The sequence below is a fragment of the Otolemur garnettii genome, unplaced genomic scaffold, assembly GCF_000181295.1.
Source record: "Otolemur garnettii isolate 467f Iridium unplaced genomic scaffold, OtoGar3 scaffold00005, whole genome shotgun sequence".
NCBI lineage: Eukaryota > Metazoa > Chordata > Mammalia > Primates > Galagidae > Otolemur > Otolemur garnettii.
The window spans coordinates 3,549,271-3,566,396 of record NW_003852400.1 but is presented as its reverse complement, the minus strand read 5'-3'; the positions used below and the strand labels follow the sequence as shown (position 1 = coordinate 3,566,396).

Here is a 17,126-nt window from a genome sequence, read left to right as displayed (position 1 = left end):
GGTGAGAGATGAATCCATGATGTCACGTGCTACCAAGAAGAAAGCTTGCAGCCTACAGTCAAGGCCCGTTGGAGACTATCAGCATCCTGTTTCCTTGGTTCCACCAGCTCCCGAAATGCTACCAGCACCGTCACACTCTGGTGGTACTTGCCTCCAATGGCACTGTACTCCAGGACCTCCTTAAGCCGGGCAATAGCATCTCCTGTCTCTGGGTGCCCCATCTCATCCTCAGTCAGCATCCTGACAATCTTAGAGAAGTGCTGGGTGAAATCCTGCTTTTCTCAGGCATAAACATCTCATTTCTGGTCTCCATTCATCCTGAGGGAGGAGCAAAGTGCTCTGTCCTGGATACCAGTTCCTGTTTTCCTCACTGCTTTTTTCTTAAACATTTATTTCTGTTTACCAAGAAATGCATGCTCAAAGTTGAAAACAAAGAAAACCAAGACAAAGATGTGAAAAAGAACAGAAACAAGCCAGGTGTGATGGCTCATGCCTGTAATCCTATCACTGTGGGAGGCTGAGGTGGGTGGATTGCCTGAGCTCACAGGTTCTAGACCAGCCTGAGCCAGAGCAAGACCCCATCTCTAAAAATAGCCAGGCATTGTGGCAGGTGCCTGTAGTCCGAGCTACTCGGGAGGCTGAGGCAAGAGAATTGCCTGAGCCCAAGAGTTTGAGGTTGCTGTGAGCTGTGACACCTCAGCACTCTACCAATGGTGACAAAGTAAACCTCTGTCTCAAAACAACAACAACAACAACACAGAAATCCTGTAATCCAGATATAATTAACTACTGCCAACTTTGTTTTTAAACCCTGGTAAAAGCTACATACAATGAAAGCAAACATCTTGTGTGTAAAATTCCCTGCTATTTGACAAATAGATACACCATAACCAATACGCAAAACATTTCTCCAAAACCTCACCAAGGGTCCCCAAGTTCCCTCACATACATGTTCTCTGCTAGATATATGTATTACAGATACCTTCCTCTCAGTGTGCAGCTGGTCTTTTCACTTTTCAAGATATCTTTTCATCAGAAAAATTTTTTAATTTTAATGTAATACAATTTATTAATTTTGCTTTATAATCAATACTTCTGGTATACTAAGAAATCTGTTCTCTCCACATGGTCGGGAAATATTCTTATGCTGTTAAAACTTCATAATTTTAACATTATATTTAAATCTATGACCCACCTCACCCTGATAAAGATATCTAAGAAAAAAAAATCTACACATTCACTGTAAGATAAGAAACAAGACCAGGATATGCACTCTTACCACTTTTATTCAACCTGTGCATAGAATCGTGAGGCAGAAAAAATGCTAAGGAGGAAGGGAACTCTATTTGTAGTCCAAGGATAAAACAGTCATGTGCCTAGAAGAGCCAAAGAAATCTACATACATATAAATACTAATAGAATTCATCAGCAAATTTAGCATGGTTACCACGGTACATGGTCAGTGCAGTGCATAAGAGTCAATTGTATTTCTACATCCCATCAAGAAATTATTGCTAGTAATGTTTTCAAAAGAGAAAAAAATTAAAATATGAACAAGACCTTCACATTGAAAACATACAACATTTCTGAGAGCAATAAAGACCTAATCAAGTAGAGACAGATATCATGTTAATGAATTGGAAGATTTGGTATCATTAAGACATATAAGCTGATACTGAATTACACATAAATGGCCAAGGCAAGTCAAAACAATCTTGGAAGAGAAGCACAAAGTTGAAGGACCTGCACTACTCACTTCAAGACTTCCTATATAACCAAGACAATGTGGTATTAGAGCAAGAAGCAAATAGAAGCACCTGCACAACCAACTGACTTACGAAGGCACCAGGCAATCCAACGGGGACTGCAAAGTCTTTTCAACAAATGATGCTGCAACAACCAAATAAAAGTATATAATGAAATAAATCTCCATTGCAACTTCATACCACCATGTTGACGTTATGGCACACCTCTTTCACTAAAGAGGTTTTTAAAAAGATCATACCACAAGCATTCTCTTTCTATTCTGCCTTCCTTCCATTTCCTGTGGGTTTGGGGGTTTTCTTTTTTTTTTTTTTTTTTTGAGACGGAGCCTCAAGCTATCCCCCTGGGTAGAGTGCCATGGCATCTTGCTCACAGCAACCTCCAACTCCTGGGCTCAAGCGAGTCTCCTGCCTCTGCCTCCCAAGTAGCTGGGACCACAGGCGCCCGCCACAACACCCGGCTATTTTTTGGTTGCAGCCGTCATTGTTGTTTGGCGGGTCCGGGCTGGGGATTCGAACCCGCCACCTCAGGTGTACGTGGCTGGCGCCTTAGCCGGTTGAGCCACAGGCGCCGAGCCGGTTTGGGGGTTTTCTGCAGTATTTCTAAGGGATGCCTTAATTTACTTCATCACAAATTCCTTCCCTCATATCCATCCCGATGCTCCCAGACTTTTCAACCTAATCTTCCACCATCAGCTTTCAGTTTCCTCCCGCTTAATAAAAAATCAGAAACAACAACTTCCTCAAAGACACCTTTTTTCCACACCTCCATAACACAGCCCAAGAAATGTCCCACTCATTCAACACAGTCCAAGTACTTTCATCTGGCAGGCCCAGAAAACTTTGGTTTTCTGTAAAGTCTTTTCTGATTCCTCTAGCCAATTAGAACACTCTTGCTCCCTTTAAGCCCTTATCTATCTTCCTTTCTTCCTCTTATAATATCTGAGTCGTCTCCTCAGCGCTTCCCGATAGGCCTCAGTTGCTCTACCTGCTAGTTACAGAGCAGGAAGGCAGAACAAGCAAAGCCTGTGCCTTGCATAGCCTACGTTCTAGTAGGGAAGTCCACGAGATCATGAACCAGAAACCAGGGCTGTTCCTCATTACTTCTATGTTCTTTACAAAAAATACAAGACTTTGGACAAAGTTAAATGTTTGCACTAAGGAAAAAAAAAATCAAGTATTATGCTATTCAAAGCTTATTATTAATACACCAGTCAATTTATCTATCAGAAGTCAGAATCTCCTCAGTCTCCATAAAAGAAATGTAATGAGGCCTTACATAATAAATTCAAGAGCATCTATTACTTTATTCATATAGATAAGCAAGGTTTCTTTTCAAGGCTTCAAGTAAATCAAACTAAACCAACTACGTTTTAAAAATACATGAAAGCACAGGGAATTAATATGCATGCAAGATCAGTAATTTTAAGTAAAAGAATTGTGAATAAAGATTTATATCAAAAAGAAACTAAAGACTATGCTTTTTTTTAAGACAGTCTCAATTTGTTACTGTTGCCCTCAATAGAGTGCCGTAACATCACAGCTCACAGCAACCTCAAACTCATGGGCTAAAGCAATTCTCTTGCTTCAGCCTCCCAAGTAGCTGGGACTACAGGCACCCACCACAATGACTGGCTATGTTTAAAGACAGGGTCTCACTCTGGCTCCGGCTGGTCTCAAGCCCACGAGCTCAGGCAATCCACCCACCTCAGCCTCCCGGACTGCTAGGATTACAGGCGTGAGCCACCATGCCCGGTCTTAAGACTATACTTCTATAAAATATTGAGCTGCGCGTCAGTTTAATAAAGAAAACCAAGCATTTTATAGGGCAGGGTTTTTTAATCCTGACACTAGTGACAGTAGGAGTTGAATGGTTTTTTAAAAGCCATTAAGTCATATATACATAGATCATAAACACATTTATGCCTTTGTGGGATTCAATGTGTTGATTTGCAGTTTGGCCGGGGCTGGATTCGTAGGCGTCACCCTCAGTATATGAGGCCGGCGCCCTCCTCGCTGAGCCACAGGCACTGCCCAAATGATTTTTGTTACGGGAACTGCTCTGCACATTGTAGAAGGTCCAGCAGCATCCTAGGCTTCTACCCACCAGGTACCAGTGGCAGCCTCTATTAGGGCAATCCAGTGTCTCCAGATAGCCCCAAGTGAGCTTGTGGTAAATTACCCCAGTGAAGAACCACTCGTCTAGGACAGCTGACATTACTCATTTCTAAGGTAGCTTTAAGGTATATTGCTTTTACTTTATTTATTTGGGGGAGGGGGGTGCAGAGTTTCGATTTGTAACCCTAGGTAGAGTATTGTGGTATCATCATAGCTCACAGCAACCTCAAACTCTTGGGCTCAAGCCATCCTCTTGCCTTGGCCTCAAGCCATCCTCTTGCCTTGGCCTCCCAGGTAGCTGGGACTACAGGCACCTGCCACGGTTTTTATATTTGAATAGAGATGGGGTTTCACTCTTGCTCAGGTTGGTCTTGAACTCCTGAGCTCAAGTGCTTCACTACCTCGGCCTCCCAGAATGCTAGGATTACAGGCATTAGCCACCACTACCACCAATTTTTACTTTAAAAATAAAACAAAAACAAAAACTTGAAGCTATAAAACAATCTCAACTCACAGAAGAGGGGCAGAAAAAAAGAGAGAGTAAGAGAGAAGCAGGAGAAAGGGGTGAGAGGAGAGAGAAGGGAAGATGCCAATGAGAACTTACAAAGTTTGAGAGTTATTAAAATTCAACCAGTCTCTACTTTCCACAGACGGAAGGAAAAGTGGACACACATGGGCAAAGGCAACTTGTGGGGAAGAAAGGAAGTCACGTGACATGTTTCTAGCGTGTATTTATATTATTTATCCTAGATTTTGAAGACGATATTGCCCCTATGTTTTTACGCATACAATATGTATACCACTCAAACATGTGTGATATATGAGTGTATGAAGAACTATGGATGGTTTTAAGAAGATTTAAGGGAGCAATGAAAGACTTCTGACTTGTATGTCCTTCGGGCATGCCAACTTGGTCATGCCCACAGCCTTCTCAGACCCACACGTGACACCAGCACTCTGTCCATCCCTAGTGCAGCCTAAAACCACATAGAATTCCTTCACCTTTATTCATACAGCTAAGCAAAAAAAATATCCACTGCACAGGCGGTGCCTGTAGCTCAAGGAGTAGGGTGCTGGCCCCATATGCCAGAGGTGGTGGATTCAAACCCAGCCCTGGTCCCCCCCACCCAAAAAAAATATATATATATAAATTAATGTAATATTATTATATAATATATATCATATATTATATATAATAAAGTATATATATACACACACAAATACATGGCCCTTGGCCACAGGGAACCTTGCAGAGTAGGAAGGAGGAGACCAAAAACAAATGCAGAAACAAATGTGCAATTACACACTGTGGTGAGTGGGGGTGGGGGTTACTGTGAGCAGTGAGGGCAGGGCAGGGCAGGGCTAGATGTGACTAGGGGTTTGAAGAAGGCATTTCTACGGAAGTGGCATGTGTTTTCACATAAAGTCAGACCACAAGTGCGTTGAAATTGATGTCCCCAGAAACAATCCAAGTGACGACATTGCACAAAGGTGCCAGGTTATCTAAGGGTGATTAAAGGGAGCTGTAAAGTGGAGTCTCTGAGGAGTTGGTGAGTATGGGCAGCCTGGTACAATGCTCCTACAGGCACCACTGAGCAGGTCCTTGCAGCAGGTATGTGCTGAGGTTCTGGGAAAGCCTAGGAATTTAAGGTGGCTCAAAGCAACCATCCTCCCCACAGTACACTTTTGCACTCACACAAAGAGGATGGGGTGAAGGGTCACTTCACAGAGTTGCGGTTTTGGAGCTGTAACAGAATGGTATGCACAGACCTCAGAATGAAACAAACCTTAGTCTTCACTGTGCACAGAAAGCACCCAATGAACTTGTCATCTGGACACTTGGAGTGCGTGTCCTACTCTCAGATTCCAGCTCAGGATCACAGCACAGCCCAGTAATGCTTACCAAGGGCTTGGTGACTGGAGCCCCACATGAGGCTCTAGAGGCTCCCAAAAGGAAGTTCTGCTCAGACTCACAAAGTGAGCATGTGTCACACAGGTCCTGGAAGCATTTGTTCACCACTGGCCTGTGCGTGGCCTTTGACATCCCTGCACTTCCAAGCAGCGTCTGAATAAACTGCACCGTTTGCTGCTATAGCTCCCACCCAGAAAAGTGGCCTGAGGTGACATGCAGAAGAGACAGGCAGTACTGACAGCTTTCTGCAGAGGCCAAGGAAGTACCCACACACAGCAAGGGGTAAGAGAGCTAGGGGAACAGCACCTATGGGTATAGCATACAAGTACGCACAGGAACACACCCAAGACAAGAGTGACAGAAAAGAGCCAGGGAAGAAAAAAATAAAATTCATATTTTTAAGAGCCTTTTATGAATTAGGTAGTGTGCCACACATTTCACATATTTTTATCTCATTTTAATTCCCAGAAAAACCTTCAACGTCAAGTACATTGTACTGCAGCTCCCCATCCCCACTCATCACAGTGTATCACTGCACATTTATTTTGGCATTCATTTCTGGTTTCCTCCTTCCTAGTCTGCAAGGCTCCCTGTGGTCAAGGACCATGTATTTATTTTAAAACCACTGCATTTGACACTACATTATCACAGATTAAAAACCAAAGCCTAGAGGGAAAGGCACTTGTGCAAGAACACAGAGTTAGGGGCAGCACCCATAGCTTAGTGGGTCGGACGCCAGCCACATTCACTGAGGCTGGAGGGTTCAAACCGACCATGGGCCAGCTAAAGCAACAATGACAACTGCAACAACAGCAGCAGCAGCAGCAGCAAAATAGCCGGGCATTGCGGTGGGCACCTGTAGTCCCAGCTACTTGGGAGGCTGAGGCAAGAGACTCACTTAAGCCCAAGAGTTGGAGGTTGCTGTGACCTGTGAGGCCACAACACTCTACCGAGGGCAACATAGTAAAACTCTGTCTTAAAAATAATAAGAAGAACACAGAGTTAGGAAATAACAGGGCCAGGGAGCCCAGGTATCTCAGAAACCAGTCCATATCTTTCTAGAAAGCTAAGAATAGATGAGAAGGAATCAGCTGGCTATGAAGCAGGAAAGAAGAGCCCCGCTCTGAAGACAACAACAAAGCAAACAGAGAGAGCAGTAAGCAATGCTTCTGCAATTTGTGTTTTGTTGCTGATGATGTTTTGAAGTATTTTGAGAAAATTGAGAAGCAGCTGGTAGAGCAGAGGCTCTCCAGTAATGAGTAGGTGAAAGAAGACAAACTTCTTCTTCTAGTGGCCCACGCTAAGCAGGACATACTCCCAGCCTGGAGCCATCCCTACCGTTCCCCCTTCCTGGGCAGCTCCAATAGAGGCCAATAAGCAGGGCCATGTGACAGAGGACGTCCAGTGCACCAGTTAAGTCAGGAGGGAAGGGAGAGAAGGGAGGGAAAACAGAGAGGGGAGGGATGGTGAAAGGTGACTCATTACAGAAGGAGAAATCAATCAACTAAGTCACCACAATGAAGATGGTGACAGCTTTGGCTCTTGCTATCAGAGGAGGAAACCACAAATACAGAAAAGAAAGAAAATTGTGCTGAATTTTCTGGTATTAGAGATACCAGATTAAACTCATAGATCTCAATATATACTAGATAAAGACAGAAATGAATATAAACATTAATGAAGCTTATCCATGTGTACATATATCCCTAGCTCTGTACTAACATCTAGAAGCAGTGACAACCCTACAATAATAAGCATACATAATGCCCAGATCTTGATTTCTAAATACTATTCTTCACTAAAAGGAACCAGGGTTCCTGGGGAAAGAGAGGATCCCAAGTCTGAGGCAGGGAAAACACAGGATAAACATGGGTATCTTATGTAGCTGAAGGTAAAAATGTGTTCTTTAAAGAATGACTGGGACATCAAAAGAGCACAGGACCAATCTGTGGCCAGATTTGGAATAATATAAACATCAAAACAAATAAGGAAGGCAAGTGATTATAACCCACTAAGTAAAAGAGAATCCATGAATGAGTGAATCCATCTGAGACAGAAAGACAGGGAGGCGGGAGAACAAATTAAGTTGAACGGGATACATACATAGTCTCAAAGTAACTCTCAACAAAATACTAATTACTAGGGGGAAACTTGGCCCACATCACAAAATCTCTAAACTACAGATGCTGGCATGGATGCGGAGAGAAGAGATCACTTTTACACTGCTGGTGGGACTGTAAACTAATACAACCCTTTTGGAAGGAAGTATGGAGAATCCTCAAAGAACTCCAACTAGACCTCCCATTTGATCCTGCAATCCCATTACTGGGCATGTACCCAGAAGAAAAGAAAATTCTTTTACCATAAGGACACTTGCACTAGACTGTTTACGGCAGCTCAATTTACAGTCACCAAAATGTGGAAACAGCCTAAATGCCCACCAACCCAGGAATGGATTAACAAACCGTGGTATACGTATACCATGGAATACTATTCAGCCATTAAAAAGACAGAGACTTTACATCTTTTGTATTAACCTGGATGGAAATGGAACACATTATTCTTAGTAAAGCATAACAAGAATGAAAAAGCAAGAATCCTATGTACCCAATTCTGATATGAGGACAATTAAATGACCTGGTACTTGGTGGGGGTTGAGGGAAGGGTAGAGCAGAGAGAGGGAAGGAGGGATCTGGGTGGGGGTCATGGTGTGTGAAACATCTTTTGAGGGTAGGACACAATTATAAGAGGGACTTTACCTAACCAATGTAGTCAAGGTAACCTGGTTCTTTGTACCCTCAATGAATCCCCAACAATTAAAAAAAAAATTTAATAAAGTAGTGACATTAACTCTAACAGAACAAATCAAAGCTGTGTACCACCTGGAGGGACAGGATAGGATGCGATATAATGATGGGGTGTCAAGAGAAGAAGATGGCATCACTCCTGAGGCATTCCAAATTGAGAAACACTGTACAAAGCCAACAGCCTATGATTTTCAAAAATGTCAAGGTCATGAAGCCAAGAAAATATTGTTCCAAATCAAAGATGACTAAAAGAAACAAGAAAACTAAATGAAATGTGTGACTCTGCCACGGATCCATTTCATATAAAAGACAATACGGGGCAACTGACAAAAACTGAAGTCTGAGAATCAAACGGTTATAAAATATCGATATTAGCTTCCTGATTCTGATGGTTGCATTTTGGTTTATACTTGATGGTAGGCAAAATATACCAACGTATTCAGAGTTGATAAAACATCATGTTGTTAATAAGCTCAACCAGTTCTTGGGAGAAAAGTTATCTCTTCCATTCATAAACAAAAACAAATGAGAAGGCAGCTTGGCACCTGTAACTCAGCAGCCTGGGCATTGGCCACATACACTGGGGCTGGCAGGTTCGAATCCAGTCCAGGCCTGCCAAACAACAAAGAAATCTACAACAAAAAAGTAGTCAGGTGTTGTAGCAGGCACCTACAGTCCCAGCTACTTGGGAGACTGAGCCAAGAGAATCACTTAAGCCCAAGAGTTTGAGGCTGCTGTGAGCTGCGATGCCATGGCACCTCTACCAGGGGTGACAAAGTGAGACTCTGTCTCAAAGAAAGAAAGAAAGAAAGAAAGAAAGAAAGAAAGAAAGAAGACTATAGCACTTACCCAGATATTCCAAACAATTCCCTGACTCTTTGAATGTATGTCAGTTACCTTAGACAAACACTTATAGGCTATACCATAACATTCACAGAGTAGTGTGTATGTCACAAGTAATGTTAACTAGAAGTGCAGTTTAAATCAGGGAGGAGGGTGTATAAGAAGTGAACCTTACGATTTCTAACATGCCTTACTGAAGCTGACTGTATTTTTATTTTTATTTTTATTTTTTTTGAGACAGAATCTCAAGCTGTCGCCCTAGGTAGAGTGCTGTAGTATCATAGCTCACAGCAACCTCAAACACTTGGGCTTAAGTGATTCTCTTGCCTCAGTCTCCCAAGTAGCTGGGACTACAGGCACCCACCACAATGCTCAGCTATTTTTTAGTAGTCGTTTTCACTATTGTTTAGCAGGCCCAGACTGGATTCGAACCACCAGCTCTGGTGTATGTGGCTGGCATCCTAGCTGCTGAGCTATAGGCACCAAGCCTGAAGCTAACTTTAATCCAAGGTTAGAGTTCAATGAATGTTGCATATAATCAGCACTGAATGTAGAACCATTTATTCTTAGACCTATGTTTGGGGTTGGTCTGCCCACTATGCTGGTCCCCAAAGATAGTAAAGTGGTAAGAGTATTGGTTACATCTCCTGACCCACATACTGGACAGCCAGGTATAAGGTAGACAGACATCATTCCAGCATGATGGAACCTTTTTGTTTGTTTAAAAAAAACCAGAGAGAGACAGGAGAGGCAGAGTTTGCAAGACACAATCATAGCTCAATATAGCCTCTAACTCCTATGCTCCAGTAATCAATCCTCCCTCACCCCAGCTACCCAAACAGCTGGGACTATAGGCACACACTACCATGACTGGCTTATTTTTTTGTTTGGGTCTTTTCTTTGGGGGTGGGAGGGCAGAGATAAAGACAGGGTCTCACCATGTTACCGAGTCTGGTTTCCAAATCCTGGGCTCAAGCAATGTTCTGGCCTCAGCTTCCCAAAGTGCTAGGATTACAGGTATGAACCACCATACCCAGCTTGCTGAAACCTACTTGCTAAAGAGAACAGCTCCTAAAGAATGGTTCCTATAGCAACAAAATGAAGTGACAATGGGATAGGATGGGATCCAAGAAATGCAGATTAAAAGGGGGGATGGAAAACACCTTTTTACCTTTCCAAACTGTCTCTGTATCTTATCTTTTATTAGACAGCATAGAGCTTTGGGGCCAAAACCATTATTCAGACAAATGTTACAAAAGATCCACATTCTCTTTTCTATGTGTAAGTACCTACACCTACAGGAGAATCAGGTTAGATTATTTCCTACACTTTTCATAGCAGAGTAACTTTCTCCTCTTCTTAAAAAATAACCAGAACTAATTTTTTCCATAAGCAACACACAAACAACCTGCATCTGCCTGAGAAATGATGCTTCACTAAGATACTGCAGACCCCAAAGTGTACTGATGGTCTCTGAACATTACTGTAGACCCCAAAGTGTACTGATGCTCTCTGAACATGTATGCATCTCCTGCCATCTAGTCTAATGCCATGCAGAACCTGATTTACATCATACAAAATCTGCAGTAAATAAACTTGTCTCACCAATTGCTCAGAAGCTCAGAATTCCAGGGAATTAAAAGTCCAAATGAATAAGTTAAGTAACAAAGTAGCAGCCAAATGAACACAGCAACTTTCCTTTCATACTACATTTTCAGAGTCCAGTCTACACAAAGCATGGTATCTAGATCATATTGTTCTCAATGTTCATCGCACAACACACTTGCCCCTTACAAATTTAACTATATGCTCTTGGTCTTCACAAAGCATCAATACAAGCACACTCCACTTGAATAGTTTCTATGTCTTCTGTGAAGTCATAGCTGAAAACATAATCCACTATGCCACACAATGGCAGAACCCACAGAATGTCTTTTTCGCCAAATACAAAACCAGGAAAGAGTCTTTCTCTGTAGACAAATGTGCGTGCTTTCTTTCCACAGACAATGAATGCTGTGTATTTCAGTGCTGTGCAGAGAAAGGAATGGTTGGCTCTCTTTTAGCCTTAGCACTCAGAGAACTAAGTCAAATACAGCGCACAACAGTTATAATTAGCTCCTCTTAGGTGCCTGGTACCTTCTACTCCCTACTTCTTCTCACATGGTTTACTATGTCCTTTGTCTTTAATTGTTCTACTAGATACTATATTTTCAACCTTTTTGAAAGAGCCTAGAACATGACTATGTATATATAGTATGTGTGTGTATGTGTGTGTGTACTTTCTATCTCTTAAAATTACCTTTCAGATCTCTTACCTTTTTTGGTATCTTTCTACATCTGACCTAAGAATTTAAAATGATATTGACGTAGGAGGCCAATTTAATACCCCAAGCAGTTTACATCACCACCTCCCCTTGTTCGTTTCCCAACAAAAATCAGTGAGTGGCCTGGTGGAGAAGGCCAGACTCACACTGCCACGGTCGGCACATCACCTTTGCAGTAGTCCGCAGGGTCCTCTTGCTCTTCATCGTCTGATCCCAGGATTTCCTCCTCTGGCTCTGGGGGGGTTGGATCTGGCAAAGGTGGTGGTGGTGGCGGCGGCGGAGGAGGAGGTACTAAAGGAGCTTTCTGCTGAGGCTCCGGCCTGAAATAGTGGAAAGAAAATCCTAATTTACTTAGAAGTAAATCTTGTATCACAAACACACTTGAGTATTTCTTAATGTGGGAAATACTGGAATGTGGGAAATAGTGGAAAGAAAATCCCAATTTACTTAGAAGTAAATCCCAATTTACTTAGAAGTAAATCACAAACACACTTGAGTATTTCTTAATGTGGGAAAAAATAAAATTTGTCACACACTAGGAAGAAATGTCAATTAAGGTCACTTCATCCGTTTTAGCTGAATTCAAATACTGTTTCAATATATGTTATCAGATGTTGATACGTATAATACTTATTTTTATAGGCAACTTTTCACTCAGAATATCAGCATTTCTTAAGTACTATCAATGGTAAGGAATTTGAATGAAATGAAAGCACATCCCATGATAAATAGCCTTATTAGTTTAAAAAAAATCCCACAGAGATTACATCAATACAGAAGCTAGTAGCCCTCAACTTATACAAAGATCTGTTTTCTGTTATCTGAAAATCAGAATACCTTTTTCAAAGAAATTACAGGAATGAGTTCAGATTTCCAGGATACTTATAAAAGCTGATTAATATATATATACACACACCCATAGCTACAAGAATGGTTATTCTCATTAGGAAATTCAGTTATCTATCAACCTTGCTTAATTAAAAATACTATTCAAACTAGAAATTAAAAAACCTGGTGGCGCCTATCGCTGAAGTGGCTAAGGCACCAGCCACATACACGAAGAGCTGGTGAGTTTGAATCCAGCCTGGGCCTGCCAAACAACAATGACAACTACAACCCAAAAATAGCTGGGCGCTGTGGTGGGAGCCTGTAGTGCCAGCTACCTGGAAGGCTGAGGCAAGAGAATCGCTTAAGTCCAGGAGTTGGAAGTTGCTGTGAGCTATGACACCATGGCACTCTACCAAGAGTGATAGCTTGAGGCTGTCTCAAAAAAATAAAATAAAATAAAAATAAAAAAACTTACTGTCAGTCCAATACAAATACAGTCAACATACTAATGCAAGATTTGCAATGGTTATTTCCCCTTGTCATAAAGGTTAAAATACTGTTTAGTATGCTCTTCTATAAAGTATAGGAACTCTGTAATAAAAAGAAAATTCATGGGTTAAAGAGTAAACCCTGAGATATCCAGAATAACTCATAGGTATAGTAAATATATTTGCTTAGAAGTAAAACATTCCCAATGGGTCCTACGAAAATCAAGCTTTTGCTTACCATACAAGTTAGCTGCTATTTCAAAACATGTCTCAGTGGGAAAACATAAACCAAAGGTCTCAACTTGGACACCAGCAGTTCTCTCCCTTAACCTGCCCTACTAATGGGACTACTACCGCTCCCCCCACCTCTAAACTGGCCAAAGCTGTGTAGGTAGAAGGTGGGGTTAGAACAGACACATGGGGCAGGGATAAGGGAGGAGGCTGAGGAAGGTGCTCCCAGAGGCAACATTAGTAGCGTGAAGTAAGGAGGGAGAAGGGGGAATCACAGAGCCACTGATGTGGTAAACAAGTACCTCCCCCCATGCCCCTGGTCTGGTATGCATCCTCCTTTTCTAATAGCACTGGATTTCCTTTTGGGACACTGTTGCTGCCTGCACAGCAAAAGGCTGGTTCCAGACCCTTTTTCTTCTCAAGGCAGTACAGCCTAAGTCACACAGCCAAAGCTCACTCTCCAACACCTCCCCCCTCCCACCCCGCCCCACAGCTTGAGAATGTGAGCTGTCACTGGTGCAGGTGCACTGAGACAGGCCAAAGGAGCTGCCTGGACCACCACCCCCTTCTAATTTGGGCCTCTAAAGCCATGTCACATCTGAGAGCCCGGCAGTTTTTATAGCCTTTCCAGAAGTTAACCACCACTAATTTATGTGGCTTGCCAACAAAAACCTAAACCACCACAAATAGAAGAAAATGGGAAAAGGTAGAAGGCAGTAAAAATGCCGAAAGTCATGAGGAAGGGGTGGGGATTATACAAAACAGAAACACTAAAGGCAAATGCCAGCAGATGTGACCATCTTTGACAAGACAACTAAAGAACGTTTATGACCTGAAAATGACTGGTATTGATTTCTACTTGCCAGAATTTATGAAAACTCAAAGTCACAGTTCCCTGAGTAATACACATTAGGAGAAGATAATGTTCTGAGTTAACCACTCCTCATTATGGAGCACTGAAAGAGAACAATTAGACAACATTTCTAGAATACATCCAAAAATTCCACCAGGCCTAATGAAGTACAAGCCTTCCAGATGCTCATTTCTTTTTAACATCCACACTCTTCCTGAAAGTAGAATGGTCCCAGGTAAAACAGTTCTGGGCTTGGCACTGTTGACAAGTGACCAGATAACTCGTGGGGACTGTCTACACACTGTAGGATGGTTACCACAGCCCCTGGCCTTTCACCGTTATATGCCATTGGCACCCCCTCCCCCCCGAATCCAGTTGTGGCCATAAAAAATGGGTCCAGAAGAAACTGGTAAATGTCCGCTGGGCAGGGGCAAAACCATGCCCAGCGAGAACCATTATACTAGAAATATTTTCTCTATAGTGCTTCATCTCAACAAAGCAGACTATTATCTGTAATAAGGAAAAGAGATTCTTTTTTTTCCTTTTTATTTTTCTTCAAGACAGTCTCACTCTGTTGCCCAGGTTAGTGTGTCCTGGTGTTAGCCTCGCTCACTGCAACCTCAAACTCCTGAGCTCAAATGATCCTCCTGCCTCAGCCTCCCGATTAACTGGAACTATAGGCATTCACTACAAGGCCTAGCTAATTTTTCTATTTTTGATTGAGAAGGTCTCACTCTTGCTTGGACTGGTCTTGAACTCATATGACTTCAAGCAATCCTCCCGACACCTACCGGAGTGCTAGGATTGTTAAGAGTGAACCACCCCACCCCACCCCATCCCACCGGGGAAAGTAAACTCTAATTTTCATGGACCATTTTTTCTCACTGGAGAGGCCTGAGCACCTTTATTATGTATAACATGTCTCTTTCACTTATTCTTTACCTATTTGCTGAGCTGACCAAATGGCTTAACAAAATTCTCAGCTGGGCTCAGTGGCTCATGCCTATAATTCTAGCACTCTGGGAGGCCAAGGCAGGTGGATTGCTTGAGCTTAGGAGTTCAGGAGCAGCCAAGGCAAGAAAGAGACCCCATCTCTAAAGAACAGCCAGGTGTTGAGGCGGATACCAGTAGTCCTGGCTCCTGGGGAGGCTGAGGTTAGTGAATTGCTTGAGCTTAGGAGTTTAAGGTTGCTATGAACTATGACACCATAGCATTCTATCCAGGGCAGTGGTTCTCAATCTTCCTAATACCGAGACCCTTTTATACAGTTCCTGTGGGTCGCGACCCACGGGTTGAGAACCACTGATCCAGAGTGACAAAGTGAAACTCTGTCTAAAAAGTAAAAAAATTCTCAGACTGTAGTCTATGGATATCCCGCATTTTTTCTTCTGTCTACATTGGTGGAAGAAGTAGTGTCCTGGGCCACACAATAATAATTAAACACTAATGAAAGCTGATGAGCACGTGCACACACACCCCCCCAAAGGTCTGTGTGTATTTTGTGACATCTGAACCACAGATAAGCCCCCTTCCCAAAAAAAAAATCTTCACAGAATCTGCATGTGACCCCTGGGCCGGAAATCACAAAATCTGCATGTGACCCCTAGGCCGGAAATCACAACATCTGCGTGTGACCCCTGTTCACTTAGAAGTGAACAGGCACTTAGCCCTCTGATGAGGGCCATGGTGAACAGGCAATCAGAAAACTCCTCAAAAGCCAGCTCTACAAAGTAAAGGCCTGGGTCCCCTGAAGCACAGAGGATGCCAGGTAATGCTGATGGAATATTTCAAGTGACTACTGCATCAAAACCTAGAACTATGTTGTCCAACGTGGTAGCCGCTGTGACCAGTTCAAACTAAGATGTGCTAAAAGTGTAAAATAAATCCTAGATTTCCAAGAATTAATAGCAAATTTTATATTACATGTTAAAATGTTTCATACGTAAGTTAAATTATATTATTAAAATTTACTTCACCTGGTTCCTTTTACTGTTTTTTATTAACATGACTATTGGAACTGTTTAAGTTATATGGAGGGTACGCATTGTACTTCCGAGACTGCCTATCACACCAGTGATGACCGTTTTTTCTAGGGCTTCTCCTAGTGACTGCTTCATATCAATTATCACCAACTCCTAAATCACTCAGTTAATCATAGCAAGTCTTAGTACAATGTAACTGCCGAATGCTGCAGCCCTGATCAATGCTTGATTCTTTTTCATCCTTCTATCCTTGCTATTGCCTACCACGTAGGAGAACACCAGTAAATACTCCCAGGGAAGATATAGAGAACAGAAAGCCCTGCCATTCTGTTTGAAGGTTAGCTTCTTTAAAGTGCTTTCAAGTGGCTTCTAGACTATTGCAAAGTGTGGTAAAACTCGGCTATCTAAAAGGACAAGCATAAATTATCTTATCAAATAGACACCCATGAAGTGCAGCTACAGATTTTAAAAAGTGACAATTTCCATCAATCCTAATGAAAATGAGTAGGAAGCAATTTTATATAAGAATTACTAGATGCACATAAGCACCAGGGGCAAGGAAGACCTATAAATAGCTCTCGCAAGAGTACCAAAACAATTCACTGGTGAGACAACAGTCTTGTCAGCAGTGATACTAAGACAAATAGATGCCCACATACAAAAAAAATGAAGCTGGACCTCCTACCTCACATATACATAGACATAAAATCAAAATGGATCAAAGACTTAAGTGAAAGAGCCAAAACTACAGAACTCTTAAAACAATCAAAACAAAACAAACAAACAAAAAACCAGAAGTAAATCTTTATGACCTTGGGTTAAGAAATGCTTCTTAGATAAAATGCCAAAAGCAAAATAATACTAGCAATAAATCAGACTTCATCAAAATTAAAAATTCTTACACTTCAAAGGCATCATCAAGAAAAAAAAAAAAAAAGCAGGGCAGAACCTGTGGCTCAAAGGAGTAGGGTGCCAGC

General features: G+C 42.1%; 1 protein-coding gene and 1 pseudogene across 5 annotated transcripts in view; both read right to left on the bottom strand.

The window, feature by feature from the left end:
- Positions 1–239, bottom strand: part of LOC105887888 — a 1,100-nt pseudogene extending 861 nt beyond the window's left edge. Inside the window, exon 1 of the transcript XR_001161646.1 lies at positions 57–239. The product of XR_001161646.1 is annotated as a farnesyl pyrophosphate synthase pseudogene (transcript). The remainder of the gene's footprint in view (positions 1–56) is intronic.
- Positions 1–17,126, bottom strand: part of SRPK2 (SRSF protein kinase 2) — a 147,367-nt gene that overhangs the window by 67,682 nt on the left and 62,559 nt on the right. For all 4 annotated transcript variants that reach the window (XM_023518706.1, XM_023518701.1, XM_003782602.2 and 1 more), the window contains exon 2: positions 11,936–12,087. In XM_023518706.1, the coding sequence (XP_023374474.1) occupies positions 11,936–12,087 (152 nt within the window). The remainder of the gene's footprint in view (positions 1–11,935; positions 12,088–17,126) is intronic.